The sequence below is a fragment of the Poecilia reticulata genome, chromosome 16 (genome assembly GCF_904066995.2).
Source record: "Poecilia reticulata chromosome 16, P_reticulata-male-v2, whole genome shotgun sequence".
NCBI lineage: Eukaryota > Metazoa > Chordata > Actinopteri > Cyprinodontiformes > Poeciliidae > Poecilia > Poecilia reticulata.
The window spans coordinates 11228655-11242424 of NC_088845.1; the positions used below are offsets into that span (position 1 = coordinate 11228655).

Genomic DNA, 13770 nt, shown 5'->3' on the forward strand with positions numbered 1-13770 from the left:
GGTTTTGTTTTAGTTTTTGGAAGTTAAAGTTATCACAGAGTTTCCTCTTCTTCCTGCTGCTGGGATCAGAGTGAACGCATTCTCTAGTTAAAGCACTAGTTATCATAACAGCTTTAAATGTGTTTCATTCTCTCATGGCTGGATGTCTAAAACCAGTTCGACACATAAGCAAAACAGCTCACACTCGAACTTAGGAGTCGTTTTTACAGAGGTAAGTTAACCTAGCAGTCATGTTATAAGACTGTGGAAGCAACCCAGAGTACCTTGAGAAACTCCTTGCATACACAGAACATACAAACTCAATGCAGAAAAACCTCTGCACAGGTCTGAAACCCAGGATCTTCCTGCAAGGCAACAATGTTGCCAACTTTGCCACCATAAACTTTGCCTGCTATAAAGTCTGTAAAACGGGCTCGAACAGGAACAAGATTTTGACTTGCTGTAAAAGCTGGTCATAAAGTGTGAACATGTTGCCAGAAATATTATTGACAGTAACATCTTTGCTTTGGCAATGATCTCAGCTAAAAAAATCTCACACCCATTTCAGAACACTTCTTTTTCTCAGTACTAATTGACATGACGCAGAAAATTCTGGTTTATTTCTTCACTACAAGAATAATTTTAGAGTTGCAATAATGCAGACAGAGGGCTGGCTACTGCAGCTTTCACAGAAGTTGGGTCAAAACTTGCGTGTCCTTCTACAAGCATGCATCTCACAATATTTTGCTGCAATTTTGGTCTATTACTCCTTCCAACCTGCCCTTTAAATTGATTGATTGACTTCCTATTTGCCTATTTGGAGGCTACATATGCCACTTATAATAAGTGAAAATATAAATAAATATTTTTATGTTCATATTACCACACTAATATAGTTTATTTTACTGTCAGGTTCAAACAACCTACAACATTCAAACATCACGCAAAAAGGAGAAAGACGAGAGAGTTTTATACCATCAAGGAGAACGGACAGAGACGTACTTCAGTTACAATCTCCTACCGTTCTGAAGCACATTCTGCCGTACCCTCTCTTTTTATTTTCTTATTGCGGTCCCTAGTTACATAGCTTATTCGGTTACCTTGAGTTAATTACATAGCGTTAGTGTTTCTTCTGTTGTTTTATCTTGAGTCACAGTCTTGTTGCACCTCTCAGCTGAGTAGTGCAGAGTGTGAGTGCAGAGTCCAGTTCCTGTTTGTTTCCTCCTGTAGCTGCAATGCAGGGACTGATTTACTCACAGAACAATGGTGATATACAGCACAATTAAATCAACTTCACACATCAAAAACAGTAAACATAAGATAAAATACTAAATATTTCTAACATTTACCTATTTACTTTGTTGAAGAAACAGAGGGATTCTCATACTAAAAATATTTATAATACCAAAGCAAAGGAAATAATTTCAGAATATTGTTAATAATTTATGTTTTGATATTTTTCACAAATGTTATCTTTTTCTGTTGCACAGATTCACTCTTAAGATTCTACAGTCTTGTCAAAATATTGAAATCCTCTATCTTTATGTTTCTCCTTTGTAGACACTATTATAAAGTAATTAATTTCCAGCTTTTATCATATGCGTTTGTTGTACTGTTAAACACAACACATTTTCTTATATGTTGCAACTTTACCAAACTTTTAAACGCAAATATTTAATTCTATTACAGATTATTTCTGACCCGTCAGCTTGACTGCTATCACACATTGTGTCGTTCAGATAATACATTCCTCCCGTTGTCATACTATTATTATTAAGAATCCAAGGATAGTATGATTTTTTAAAGTAAAAGTCTTTGAGTTCCATTTTGAATATTTTTATTATAATTTTACTTATCTGTTCATTTATTCTTTTATTTATTTTTAGTTATTTTTCAGCCACCAAACATTAAGGCACAAAGCACACAATATAGCACACAATAATTTTTCTGTTTCAGTGAATTATGGACTAAGAAATATACATTTTCTATGTTTGACATCTGCAATAATAGTGGTTCATGATCAATGTCTAAAAAAGGTAGAAATTCTGTTAACAAAAAATATGTTGGTTATTTCTACATTTACAGAACCACCTGAACTTACCCGTGATTTCTAGAGCTTCTTTTAAAAAAATAGAGTAACCCACGCCACATAAAATTCAGAGAAGGTTCAAAGCCTGCTTTAACAGACTAAACTCATTATGTCAGTTTGTTTAAAATGTCTTTGATTATTCCAACACACAACTTTGTGTTGGAATAATCAAAGACAAAGTTGATTACACACAACTTTTGTTTCATATTGCAATATGAAACAAAAGTTGTGCTCAACTCCCTCCAATCAGATGTGATTTTAGCAACTCCTCAATTTTTATCTGGAGCTCCATAGCTTTATCTGCATTCTCTCCTTTCTCCATTTCCCCTCCAATGTTCTGCAGGCCTCGCAGCACTGACTGCAGAGCATCCACATTCTTCACCGAGTCCATCTGGTCCCTGTCAGCACGGATCTCCTCCACCCAGCCCAGGTAGGCCTGGAGCAACCCCAGGTCGTCCACGAAATTTGCAATAATCCTTAAATCTGGTCTCAATTTCTGCAGTTCTCTGAGCCTTTTTCTGCCCACCTCTCCAATGTCATTTCCAACAATTCTAAAAAAAAAGGGAATAAAACAGTGGTTGTATACTCAGCCTCCACTAGATGGCAGTTGTGATTACCACATAGAAGCAGGCTAAATGTGTCTGTCTTACGTCAGAATCTTCAGGGAAGTGTTTTTGCTGAGACAGTTAACAATGTTTTCCGTCCCTTTCTCTGTGATGCCAGTGATGTCCAGATAGAGCTCTTCAACAGTGGTGTTGTTCTCCAGGGCGGTCCACAGCTCATTAACCCCTTCTGGACCCAGGTTGTTTCCACACATACTATAAGAGTGGTTTGACAAAAATTTATCAAATACGTTAGTAGATTGTATTTGCTTATTTCTGACATGTAAAGGTTTCCTTTTCTTTCTTAGATTTTTCAAAGGCTGTAGAAATAATCGTAACCCCTTCAGATAAAACACATCCTGTGCTGTGAAAAAGTATTTGCTTTTCATCAAACTTATGAATTTAAGATCTTCAAATGATTTCAATATTGATAATATTGGTTCAGCATCTGGACAGCTTGCTTTAATTGATGGAATTATGCATTCTGTTCTTCACCAGAAAATTATGTACAAAATTATTTGGGTAAGACTTCATGATTTGAAGCTCAAGTCATGAGGGTTATTAAGTCTACGTCTGTAAGGTTCAGAGTCTGAGTTTAAATCTGGTTGAGATGCTGTTGTGTGGCCTTAACTTAGCCAGTCATGTTAAAAAATCCTCCAGTGTGGCTACTGCCAATTCCCTCAAACACTTGATCTTAGCTGTTGCTGCCAGGGATAAACAATCTGCTTCTAGATTACTTTTTCAAGCAGGATTACGCTGGTTTGCTTTTTTTTTCTCTTAGTAAATGAACTCATTAACTTCACTGAATGAAAACTGCATTTTCTGTTTACTCATCTTTACTAATATTTTTCTACTATAAATTCTATTTGATGATGTGAAACACATAAGTGTGGCAAAAAGCAGAAAAGGAAGAGATCTGTCATCAGCAAATAATTTTTCGAAGCACAGAATGCGCTTTATAATAAGGAGTTAAGGTTGCATAGTTTATTTGAAAATTCCAGTCTTCTTAAAATTAATTATTTCAGTTGCATTTAAGATTCTGAGAAGACTTACAAGAGTTTCCTGACTTGGCATCCGTTTGATTTCAGAACTGCAGATTCTAATATCGCTGCTTGCCAATCCAGACAGTTGTATCTCAAACTGAAACAGAGGATAAAAACATCTGTGCACTTGATTTTTGTTATTTGCTGGGGATCAGACTTGTTACATGCCAGGATGTATTTGAAAGAGATCACTGGATAGGTTCAGATCAGACTGCTAACACAGACAGTTAGTTTGTATTATTCAAATGTTGATATGTGAATATAAATTGCAGGACTCACTAGAGAGATTCACAGCGATGGAGGATTGGCCTCAGTCGGTTGAGTCCTTTGTTTCCAATGTTTGAGTAACCCAGGTTGAGTTCCTGAAGTGTGTGTGGAGAAAACTTCAGCACATAGTGCATTGCTGCACAGTCCACAATACTCAACTTCATTTTAAACAAGTTAAGCTTCTTAATCTCTGGTGCTGCGATGGTGGTGGTCTCGTTCGTGTGAAACTCCATCAAACAATGCAAAAGATTCAATGCCGTTTCGTTTTTCATCTCCCTGTGTTTAAATTGGTCTTGGAACCATAAACCCAAACCGGTGGGGATTCCATTCTCCTCCTCCTTGGACGGGTCAACAAGACCATCTAGCTGTTTTGCTAACCTCGTTCGGAGAAGACCCATAAAGAACCTTGTGAACATTTGGAGACTATCCAGCATGTCCATGTTAAGCTCTATGTTTTTAAGCAATGTTGAAGAGACAGATGGTGGCTGTAACCCAAAGCACCAGAGGTTTAAAGCTTGAGTTATATCCTCCTGACTGAAGAGGTTGAGGGCACAGTAGAGGGCTGCCAAATGTTCCTGAACAGTCAAGTGGAAGAAGGAAAACATCTCCATTGCCTCCTCTTTGAGAGGATGAAGGATCTGACAAAGAAAGGTGCTTCGGATATTAGCTGGTGTTACACCATAATTCTCCAGGTCTTTTCTGCTGAACATGATCTTCCTCTGCAGGAGATTTTCATAGGCCAGTTTTCCCAGGTTTGTCAGCTGTTGCTTTGCTTGGGAGAGAACTTCTGATCTTGAAGTTGATCTTTCTGCACTTGCCCTCAGTGCATGGTGTTTTACTGTTGTTAACAGATAGCAGAAGTAAACTTCACTCACTGTTCTGGGCGGGCTTAACTCCAGAGATTTAAAGTCACCAACATCCTGAGATCCCAAGAAGAACTCCAGCATAGCAGTACAGATGATGTAACAATAAAGTGGGATAAAGGACAACACAAAAATGCTGTCATTGTTCGAGATGTAGTCGTAGACTTTTTGTGCGACTTTCCTGTCCTTGTAGAACTTGGTGGTATACTCTTTGACCTGGTCTTCCTCAAAGCCCAGCACCACACAGCATCTCTGAAAGAAACGCTTTGGAGCTTCTGTAGATGGCCTTGTTGTGAGAATGATGGATGCCTCTGGGAGAAGATTTCCTTTAATCAAAGCAACTATCAGCTCAGACACTGGCAGCTTTGACTTCATACCAATGTTTTTATCCCGACTTTTCCAGTCTAAAGAGAATCTAAACTCATCTAAGCCATCGAGGATGAAGAGCAGAGATCCTGGTGCAGTGAACAGATCAGGAAGAGCATCCTTTAAGTGCCAGAACCTCTCTCCAAGTAGCTCCAACAAACTAATAGGAGCTTCAATTAGATTGAGCTCTCTGAAAGATAAATCAAAGATGCAGGTGAATTCACGCATGCTCTTTCCAATCGCCCATTCGTAGACGAGCCTCTGGACCGCTACACTCTTTCCAATACCAGCGATACCCTTCACTTTAACCCTTTTAGGTGGCTGTCCTGTTGTCTCTTGAGGACTCAGTAGTTGGCTTGGCCTAATGCGCTGGCATGATTGGTGGACATAGATACGGGCTCGTCTGCTTGCCAAGTCAAAGTACTCATGTTGACTGCTGTCAGTGAAGTCGTTGTCCTCTGTCACGAAGAGGTCAGTGTACCGAATCTCAATGTGAGAAGTTGAGTTTGAAGTTTCTCCACTGCCCTCCGAGTAACATTTCAGCTCCTTCATGCGCGTCAGTAAGGTTGTTTTGTGGATAGAAATTTGAGCTGGAATAGAACATATGTTAATTTTATGAAATGTTGTTGCTAAATTACATTTCTCTGATCTTTCTTTTTAACATCAGTTTTCATCATTGGATTTTCAATATTAGACCAAGGTTTCTTTTAAAGATGATAATTAAATCATCTATGACCCAGTTTATTTTTCCCCAGCCATCAACGTACCTTGAAGCCATGCCCATATATCACCTAATAAGTCTCTGCGACTAGTTCTGATCAGCCCTAAATTAATCTCTAAAAAAATGTAGAAAACTGTAGTTGAAGGAAATCATTTATCAAGTAAATTACAGCATTTGTCAAACTATCTTTGCAAACTGATGGTTTAATTCACTTTTGTTGGTTGTTAGTCTTCTCGAATGTGCCTCCAGCACAGAAAACTCTGGCTGTTTTGTGTTGAAGCTGGTGCACATAGCACTGGATAAGCTCTGTATTTTTTTATATCTAAAAAAATCTTTTTGTATTGTTTTGTACTTACCTTTGAGGTTGGCCACCCTTTGACTCCTTGTTGGTTTTAGATCTTTCTTACCTAAATAATGACATATATAGTTATCGTATTAATATAACATTGGTGTCAACATACCAATGGTTTAAAAAGTAAGTTTCAAAACCGCTTAATTGCTTTGTTGTATGGTTCCTGAATTATAATAGTATTAACACCAATATTCAGCAATGACATCAAAGGGAGCACATGGTCTTTGTTGCTAAACGCCAGTGTGACCAGAGTTTATTCAAATTTTATGAAGTTTTATGGTGCTGACTCAATGTCATCTACTACAATAGTTCCTTGCCTAAATAGGCAAGGAATTATCTATACATACAAGGAAGTGTGGCTTTTCTGTTTGAAATGCAAGTCCATTGAATCATTCACCTTTTCATTTTACATTCTTGTATGAATACTGGTATTTTCTCATACCCTGCCATACATGCCAAAAAAGTATTTTAGTAGTACTTTAGTTCTTGTTAAAAAAATTGTATTCATACCTCTAACCTCTGGTGTTATGGAGAATCCTTTGTTCTTCCTTTTGAATAGTTTAGCAATGGGTCCTTTTGATTTCTTGTGCTTATCTGTCACATAATCAATGTAATTAGACATATGACATATAAAATGAGTTGACTGTTGACATTTAGGTCTGAATAGTTTCACATATTCCTGCTTGCTTCACCTGAAAATCTACAATATCTGTAGTTCCAAATTAATTTTATTGATATTGGTACATCAAAAAAAGTTAAGTGAATCACTGTTGGCTCTGGATGAAAAGTTAACATAGTGCTGCAGTGTTGAAATGTTTCACACAGAATCAACCTCAAATTTTATTATCATTCAACATTTAAAATCATTAAATTATGAATGTGCACAAGTCATATTATCAGTATAGTAAACAGCTAAATTAAGGTTAGAATGAAACAATAGGACACAGCCAAGTGAAATTAGTAAAATAGATTTTTTTTTAAGTGTGAAAACAATAACAAAGCTAGAATATTCAGTTCAACAAGAGCTCAAAGCTCACGTATAGAAGTAGGTTAGCAAGGAGCAATAAAATTATTATCTGTGTTGTTCAGATGAGCAAAGGATTGAACCTACAAATGGGCAGTGACTTACCCACAAGTTAAAACAAAGCTAGATTGTAACAAATGGACTGAAAGAACTCCTGTTTCTCAAGAAAGATTTAAATTAGTTTAACCCTGTACCTTTAATAACACAAGAGTTAGAGGTATAGTTTATTGTGATGTTTCCTATGCATTATCTTTGTGTAATTGCGAAAGTCATCAAAAACGCCTTGGCAGAGCATCAAAGTTCTGCCAATTTTGATGTCGCTGACCAGTAAACAACATAATCTACCTGTGCAAATATGACCTTACGCGCTAAAATTTGCAATCATCATTCACCTCTACTCTCTACATTGATGTAGTTTGAAAACACAACACAGTTATGAGTAGCATTCCAAACCATCCTCACCTTCAGCTTCTACCACTTCAGACGGTGGTTGTTTGTTTGCAAAAGATCTACAGTGTCTATCCACCCAAATGTGCAGATCCTTGCAGTAATAATCTTGCACTTCTCTCAGCACCTGCAGGAACCGTTGACTGCTCTCCTCTGAGGCACATGCTGTCTCCAGAGCCTGAGCCACAGCATCAGATGGGGATTTTTCTAGTAAAGATGGGTAGGAGCTGGAAGAGAGCACCTCATCGTCGTAGAGCCAACGTAACAGGGGAGCTGGATGGTCGCAAGTCCAGTTCAGCAACAGTTCCCTCTGAGATCGAAGCAGCTCCTGAGCCGAGGTCATGTTTTCAGAGAATACTGCCAAAATTTTGAGATTCAATTCAAATTAAAACTTACACATTAAAGTTGTCTTACAAAGCTGAAATAGTCAGACTTTTACTTTTAAAGGATTCTCCTAAAACCTTACCATAAAGTGAAAAATAGATCTTCCTGTGGTTCCTAGTTTGTTATTATCTCCTCAGTCAGGTGAGTGTTGCTCCTCCTGCAACACTCCCCTTTTTCTGCTGAGTGTTGCAGCAACAGCAGTTAGTCTTTGTCTTAAGTAGTAGTTGAAGGTGGCAACTCTCCAAAGGTTCAATGTTCAGGGTTTTGCACCTGACTGTCCATTTGTTTTAGTTTAAATATGTGGAACAACGCTCTCATTTTCACCCACCAAACATGAGACACACTGAACATTCAGAATGTTTCTTGAACAGTCTTAGAGGACATGTGTCCTGTTAAAATACTACAATAATAATAATAATGTTTTTCTGCTGTGCTTTCCTTTCAGCAGTGAGCTATTGCATCTCTATATGTTGCCAGACGGCAAAACTTCATTGTCAGACAGGTTAACTATTAATTAATCATTTTTTTACATTGTTTTATGGTCTTATTGTTGTGGAGAGTTTCCTACAACCTTTTATCATCAACATTGGAGGTTTATTACAATACTTTGCAAAAGTATATGTATCCCTTGAACCTTTTCACACAATGAAAAACAAAGCGTTATATCATATTTTTTGTAATAGACCAACACTATAGCATATAAAATTGCTATTTCAAATTTTTACAAATAAAAATCTGAAAAGTGTGGCATGGAAAAGTGTTCAGTTATAAAATCAACTCCAAGAATTAAACTCCCCACAGAGCAAAGTTTAATTAAATGCAAACCTCCTAAGACATGACCATCCATCTAAGCAGATGGAAATCCTTAGCTTAACAAACAGAATCTGTTGACAAGACAACTATTCTTGTTATGCACACCACAAAATTGACCTCCATGGAATAGTAACATGAAAAAAGAAATGGTTGAAAAAATACCTGGAAAGTCCTGTATATTGCTTACCACAAAAGAGACTGAACACAAATGCCCTTCAAACTTTTCAGATTTGTATGCATAAAAAAATCACACTCTTGCAGTACTTTGTGTTGATTTGTTAAATTAAATTCCAATGAAACATGTTCACATTTACAATTGTGACATGTAAAAACAAGAGGAAAGAACTTGGCACATTTGGAGCCTTTAGGGAAATGACTAGCAGCATGAGAGTGACTCACTCCTTGTCATGTGTTGTCTTACTGATGTCTTTTTTTCTGAAGCAAATAATTTCCACTTTTTTTGTATAGGATACATTTTTAAAAATAAAATCTAAGTTGCTGTATAATTTAAAATTAACTATTTTCTGGTTAGCAAGACAAAGAAAATCATATTAACCATGTTTTGGAAGATTCAGACAGATTTCAAACCAGTTATTAATAGCATTTGCATTGGTAGCTTAGTAGACAATGGTGACACAATGAAAAAGACCCACTTCCTCTTTGCCCCTTTCATTCCCTTCCCCAGTCTACTGGAAGAAAAGTGCTGCAGCCATGCATGGAGACACAAGCTTTTTTAAATGTCTCCAACTTATTGGTGAGTAGTGAATTAATTTATTACTATCTAGTGAGTAGATGTTCGTTTTGTAGAAATTCTTAAGATTTTTATTGTTAGTTAATATGCATGATAAACTGATATAGTCAGTAAGGAAGCTGGTTAAATCAGTCATGATTATTCTAACAGTGGTGAAATTTATTTTGCTTTACATTGATATTTTCTGCAGTCTTCAGTGGCTAAGGTGAAATTGTTTAGTGAATTATGTTGTATTTTTTTCTTATTTCTAGTTCATTGTACAGAAAATGAAATTCAAAATGCAACATATTATTTAGAAAACTGTAACTTGCACATATATTTTCTTGAGCAATGTGCAGAGTGGACACTTATTACCAGGGCTAAGGGCACAATTACGCTGTTCCTTTTTTCTAAATATATCTATTGCACAAGTATTTTATGTTGGAGATGAAAAAAATTGCGATTAAATGCAATACTATAACCATTCCATTATCATTAATATATGTGAGGAATTTCTGTCGCTTAAACGTGACAATAATCTCTAAAGAAATTATTGTTTTACAACTGCTTGGCCATAGTTTTTTCAAGTGTCCCCTGTTTATATTCCTTTAATTTATAATCATAGTAAAGTAAAAAGGTAATTCTCTGCTTTCTAAGTTATTTTCTTTTCTTTGTTACGGAAGCAGCCTTGTGGATGGGGGTCCAGGCTGTCTCGCCTGTGCCCTCAGTCCCTGACCGTGTACAGGGTGTGGTTGGCTCCTGCATGGTGATCCCTTGCTCCTTCACACCTGTAGACCCTCACCCCACCAGGGGACGGAAGGAGAGGGTGGACGTGCGGCTCAGGTTCAGAGGTGGTGGACCTTTTTTCCCTCTCAGGAGCACTGCTTTCAACAGCGAGAGCAAAGACCAAGTGAGCAGGGATTTCCTCGGCCGGACTTTGCTCTATGGCCAAGTGTCCGATGGAGACTGCTCAGTGAAGATAGAACAGCTCAGAGCGGATGATCCAAAGGTGTTTGAACTGGCTCTGAAGAAAGGCAGTGATTTACTCTGGGGGGTGTCGAGGACTGTAAATGTAGACATCATCGGTGAGTGGCATAAAAATACCTTGCTCTGTCTGTCTTTGTTTTATGGAAAGTAATTGAAATTGTTTGAGAGGTTTACAGTTTACAGTTTACAATAATGACAATTATTGTAGTTTTGCTGATTTACTAATTAAATAAATTCTAAAAGAGAAAATACACAGATGTTTTTTTTCTTGCTGATAGACAACCCTGAGCCTCCTGTCATCAGCGGCGTGTTGTCAGCCAAAGAAGGACAGTGGGTCTCCCTGAACTGCTCCGTCAGCTACCACTGTCCCTCCAGACCCCCGACCCTGCAGTGGAAGTGGGACCAAGGAGCCAAACTCAACAGCAGCGAGCTAGGAGAGCTACAAACGCTCCACCTGGGTCCCCACAAGTGGATGCTGCTGGCTTCTTTGTCTTTCATCGCATCCCACCAAGTGAAGCCCCGGCTCTGGTGTGCGGTTAAATATCCAGAAACCAAAATGTTAGCCATGGTGAAGGACCTTCATGTGACATGTAAGCAAAACGATTGCCCTTATATCTTTGTTTCTTTGCTGAGTTTAATCTAACCTGGTTTCCTTTACCCATGCTTTTAGTTCCACCAAAAGATGTGAAGGTGGAGGTTCAGACATTGATCGTTCAGCAGGGGGGCAACGCCTTGCTTGTTTGCTCATGCAAAGCCGACCCTCCAGCAACAGAGTATCGCTGGTCCTACACTAAACACGGCCACACTGTGCACCTCCACCACCGATCGCACAGTCTGCGAGTGTTCAACGTGACCAAAGACATGAGAGTCCGCTGCTCAGCCAAGAACACCATTGGTCGAGGAGAATCCAAGCCTACATTGCTTAATATACAATGTAAATATATCCTTTGTGCGACTTTATTGTTGCAATGTTTTCCTTGACACCAAACACTTTGAAAAACAGAAAGATTGTTTTCTTAGAACCAGACGCTGGGGTTTTGTGGTTTTAGGATGTTCGTCTTTCTATTGTGTTTGGTTGGGTTTTGTACAGATGACACCTGCTTTGCACTTAGATATCACATATTGCACAAGTGGAGCTCTATCTGAGTGTTACTGAAATCCTAAGAGATTCCCATCTCTTGTTTCTTTTAGATAAGCCTTCCATCTCACGTCCCTCTTCCACCTGCGTCGTGGAGGATTCTGAGGTGTGCTGTCGCTGTTCAGTCGACTCCAACCCCAAAGCAGCTGTCACCTGGAGCATCAATGGGACTGTTCCATCTTATGATTACAACGTGTCTGTAACATCAGAGCTCGACATGCTCACAGTGTCTCTGAGGGGATACATGGACAAACCACTGAGTGTAATCTGTTTTGCATTCAACGCACTCGGAAATGACTCCCTGGTTTTGCTGCAGGGGGAGGAAGGTATGTCTCTATTCTTGCCACACTAACAAAAAGAACATCTTCCTCTTGTTTTTCTTTTCATGTGTTGCTGGTGTTGAACTACGTACACAATATGCCCACAGCCTACAAATATTTTAAAAATGAAGAAAACTCTGTAAATAAAAGATTGAGGGATTTTATTTTATGTCATAAAGTGGTCTTACTGGTTTCCTAAAGTCACTGTAATTGGTATGGATAGCATACAGTAAAGCTTTATATACTGATTTATGCTGCTTTTGTATTCAACATCCAGAAACCTCATTCATGGTCTGGATCATTTTACCTGCTGTGGTCATCTCACTGTGCGTATGCCTTCTGTCCCTGCTTGTCTGCTTCTTTCGAAGGAGAGCTAAAAGGTGTGTGTGAAACAAATTTACCTATAAAATGAAGATGTTATTTCTACATATTTATAATACAAGGCTTTTGGTCTTCTCACTTCTAGACACATCATGATCAGACATCAAGCTGTCTTCCCTGAAGGACTAGGAATTTATCAGAACAGGATGCCTCTCTACATTAACTGCACTGAAGTGACAAATGTTTACACCAATGGAAGCTACCAACTTGTGTATCAGAACTCCACACCTGTTTTTGTCCATACAAAGCAGGTATTATATATTTTGGTTCTTAAAGAAAAACCTCATACTTAATGGGAGACGCATCCCAATTGTTTTTATTTTTTTTTATTTTACATACTGTCCACTTTGTTTTTCAATAATTTACCTCTGTTTTTCAGGTCCGTCCAATGGGCCGAAGAGGTGGGGAGAGGAGAAGAGGCAGAGATGTTGCAAGAAGAGATAGAGGAGCTGGTGTGGGACTCAGGGATACATCAGAGGTCCAAAGTGCCTCTCCAGATGATCCAGAGACAGCCATCTATGTAGAGATCCTATGAATTTTAAAACCAAAAAAAAAAAAAACTGGAAATTGATTCTCTAATGTTTGGGACAATTGTGCTCGTGTTACTTCCTGTCTGCAATGTATATAGTGTTCAATACTGTGACGTATGGGTATTCTGAATTTTTTTTTTTAAGGAAGAGTTATATTCCTGCTAAAGTTTTATTTTCTTAAGTCTGCAATGTAAGAATATAAGATATTATTTACTTACACTGTACTTTAAATATTCTTGTGAATGTTTTTGTTTTTTAAACATTGATCAATGTTTGAATTCCAAAAAGGACAGCAAATAATAAAAATTAATCTATGAACATTAACATTCAGTTTACTGTTATGTGGATATTTTATTATTATTATTATTATTATTATTATTATTATTATTATTATTATTATTATTATTATTATTATTATTATTATTATTATTATTATTAAGGGGTATGAGGCAGAGGCCAAAAATATCTGATTATGCTGCCAGAAAGTAGCATGCCCAGGCCCCATCCCTCTGATCTGCATGTCACACATGATTGAGACATTCCTTGAGCATACGAATTCCAGTTGTCATGTTTATGAGTGACGGCAGGATGAGGCAGGAGTCAGATGACTACAACATTAGAGATTCATCTCCTGTAATGATTATACCAATATGGTCCATTATGGGAAAAAAAGATACGTTTGAAAGTAAGCACTTGAATGTTTGGTTTGACAGATCATCTACATTCCAGCCCTC

General features: G+C 37.8%; 2 protein-coding genes across 6 annotated transcripts in view; one reads left to right on the forward strand and one right to left on the reverse strand.

Moving 5' to 3' along the window:
* LOC103477876 (sialic acid-binding Ig-like lectin 5) overlaps positions 1 to 13360 on the forward strand; it is a 28406-nt gene extending 15046 nt beyond the window's left edge. For 3 of the 5 annotated variants that reach the window (XM_081597651.1, XM_081597650.1, XM_008431210.3), the window contains 11 exons: positions 2412 to 2498; positions 7878 to 8091; positions 8583 to 8639; positions 9636 to 9704; positions 10364 to 10765; positions 10946 to 11257; positions 11338 to 11601; positions 11859 to 12131; positions 12403 to 12505; positions 12592 to 12757; positions 12886 to 13360. In XM_081597651.1, coding sequence (XP_081453777.1) covers positions 8031 to 8091; positions 8583 to 8639; positions 9636 to 9704; positions 10364 to 10765; positions 10946 to 11257; positions 11338 to 11601; positions 11859 to 12131; positions 12403 to 12505; positions 12592 to 12757; positions 12886 to 13041 — 1863 coding nt within the window. In that variant the 5' untranslated portion in view covers positions 2412 to 2498; positions 7878 to 8030 and the 3' untranslated portion in view covers positions 13042 to 13360. The remainder of the gene's footprint in view (positions 1 to 2411; positions 2499 to 7877; positions 8092 to 8582; positions 8640 to 9635; positions 9705 to 10363; positions 10766 to 10945; positions 11258 to 11337; positions 11602 to 11858; positions 12132 to 12402; positions 12506 to 12591; positions 12758 to 12885) is intronic. The other 2 variants (XM_017309771.2, XM_081597652.1) reach the window with 2 other exon arrangements.
* On the reverse strand, positions 5 to 5761 carry LOC103477877 (NACHT, LRR and PYD domains-containing protein 12-like). Its single transcript, XM_081597345.1, has 2 exons — positions 2719 to 5761; positions 5 to 2619 (listed from the first exon to the last, which is right to left on the reverse strand). Exon 1 carries the CDS (start codon positions 5759 to 5761, stop codon positions 3992 to 3994), a length of 1770 nt encoding a protein of 589 aa, XP_081453471.1. The 3' UTR covers positions 5 to 2619; positions 2719 to 3991.
* Positions 13361 to 13770: the final 410 nt, after the last annotated feature.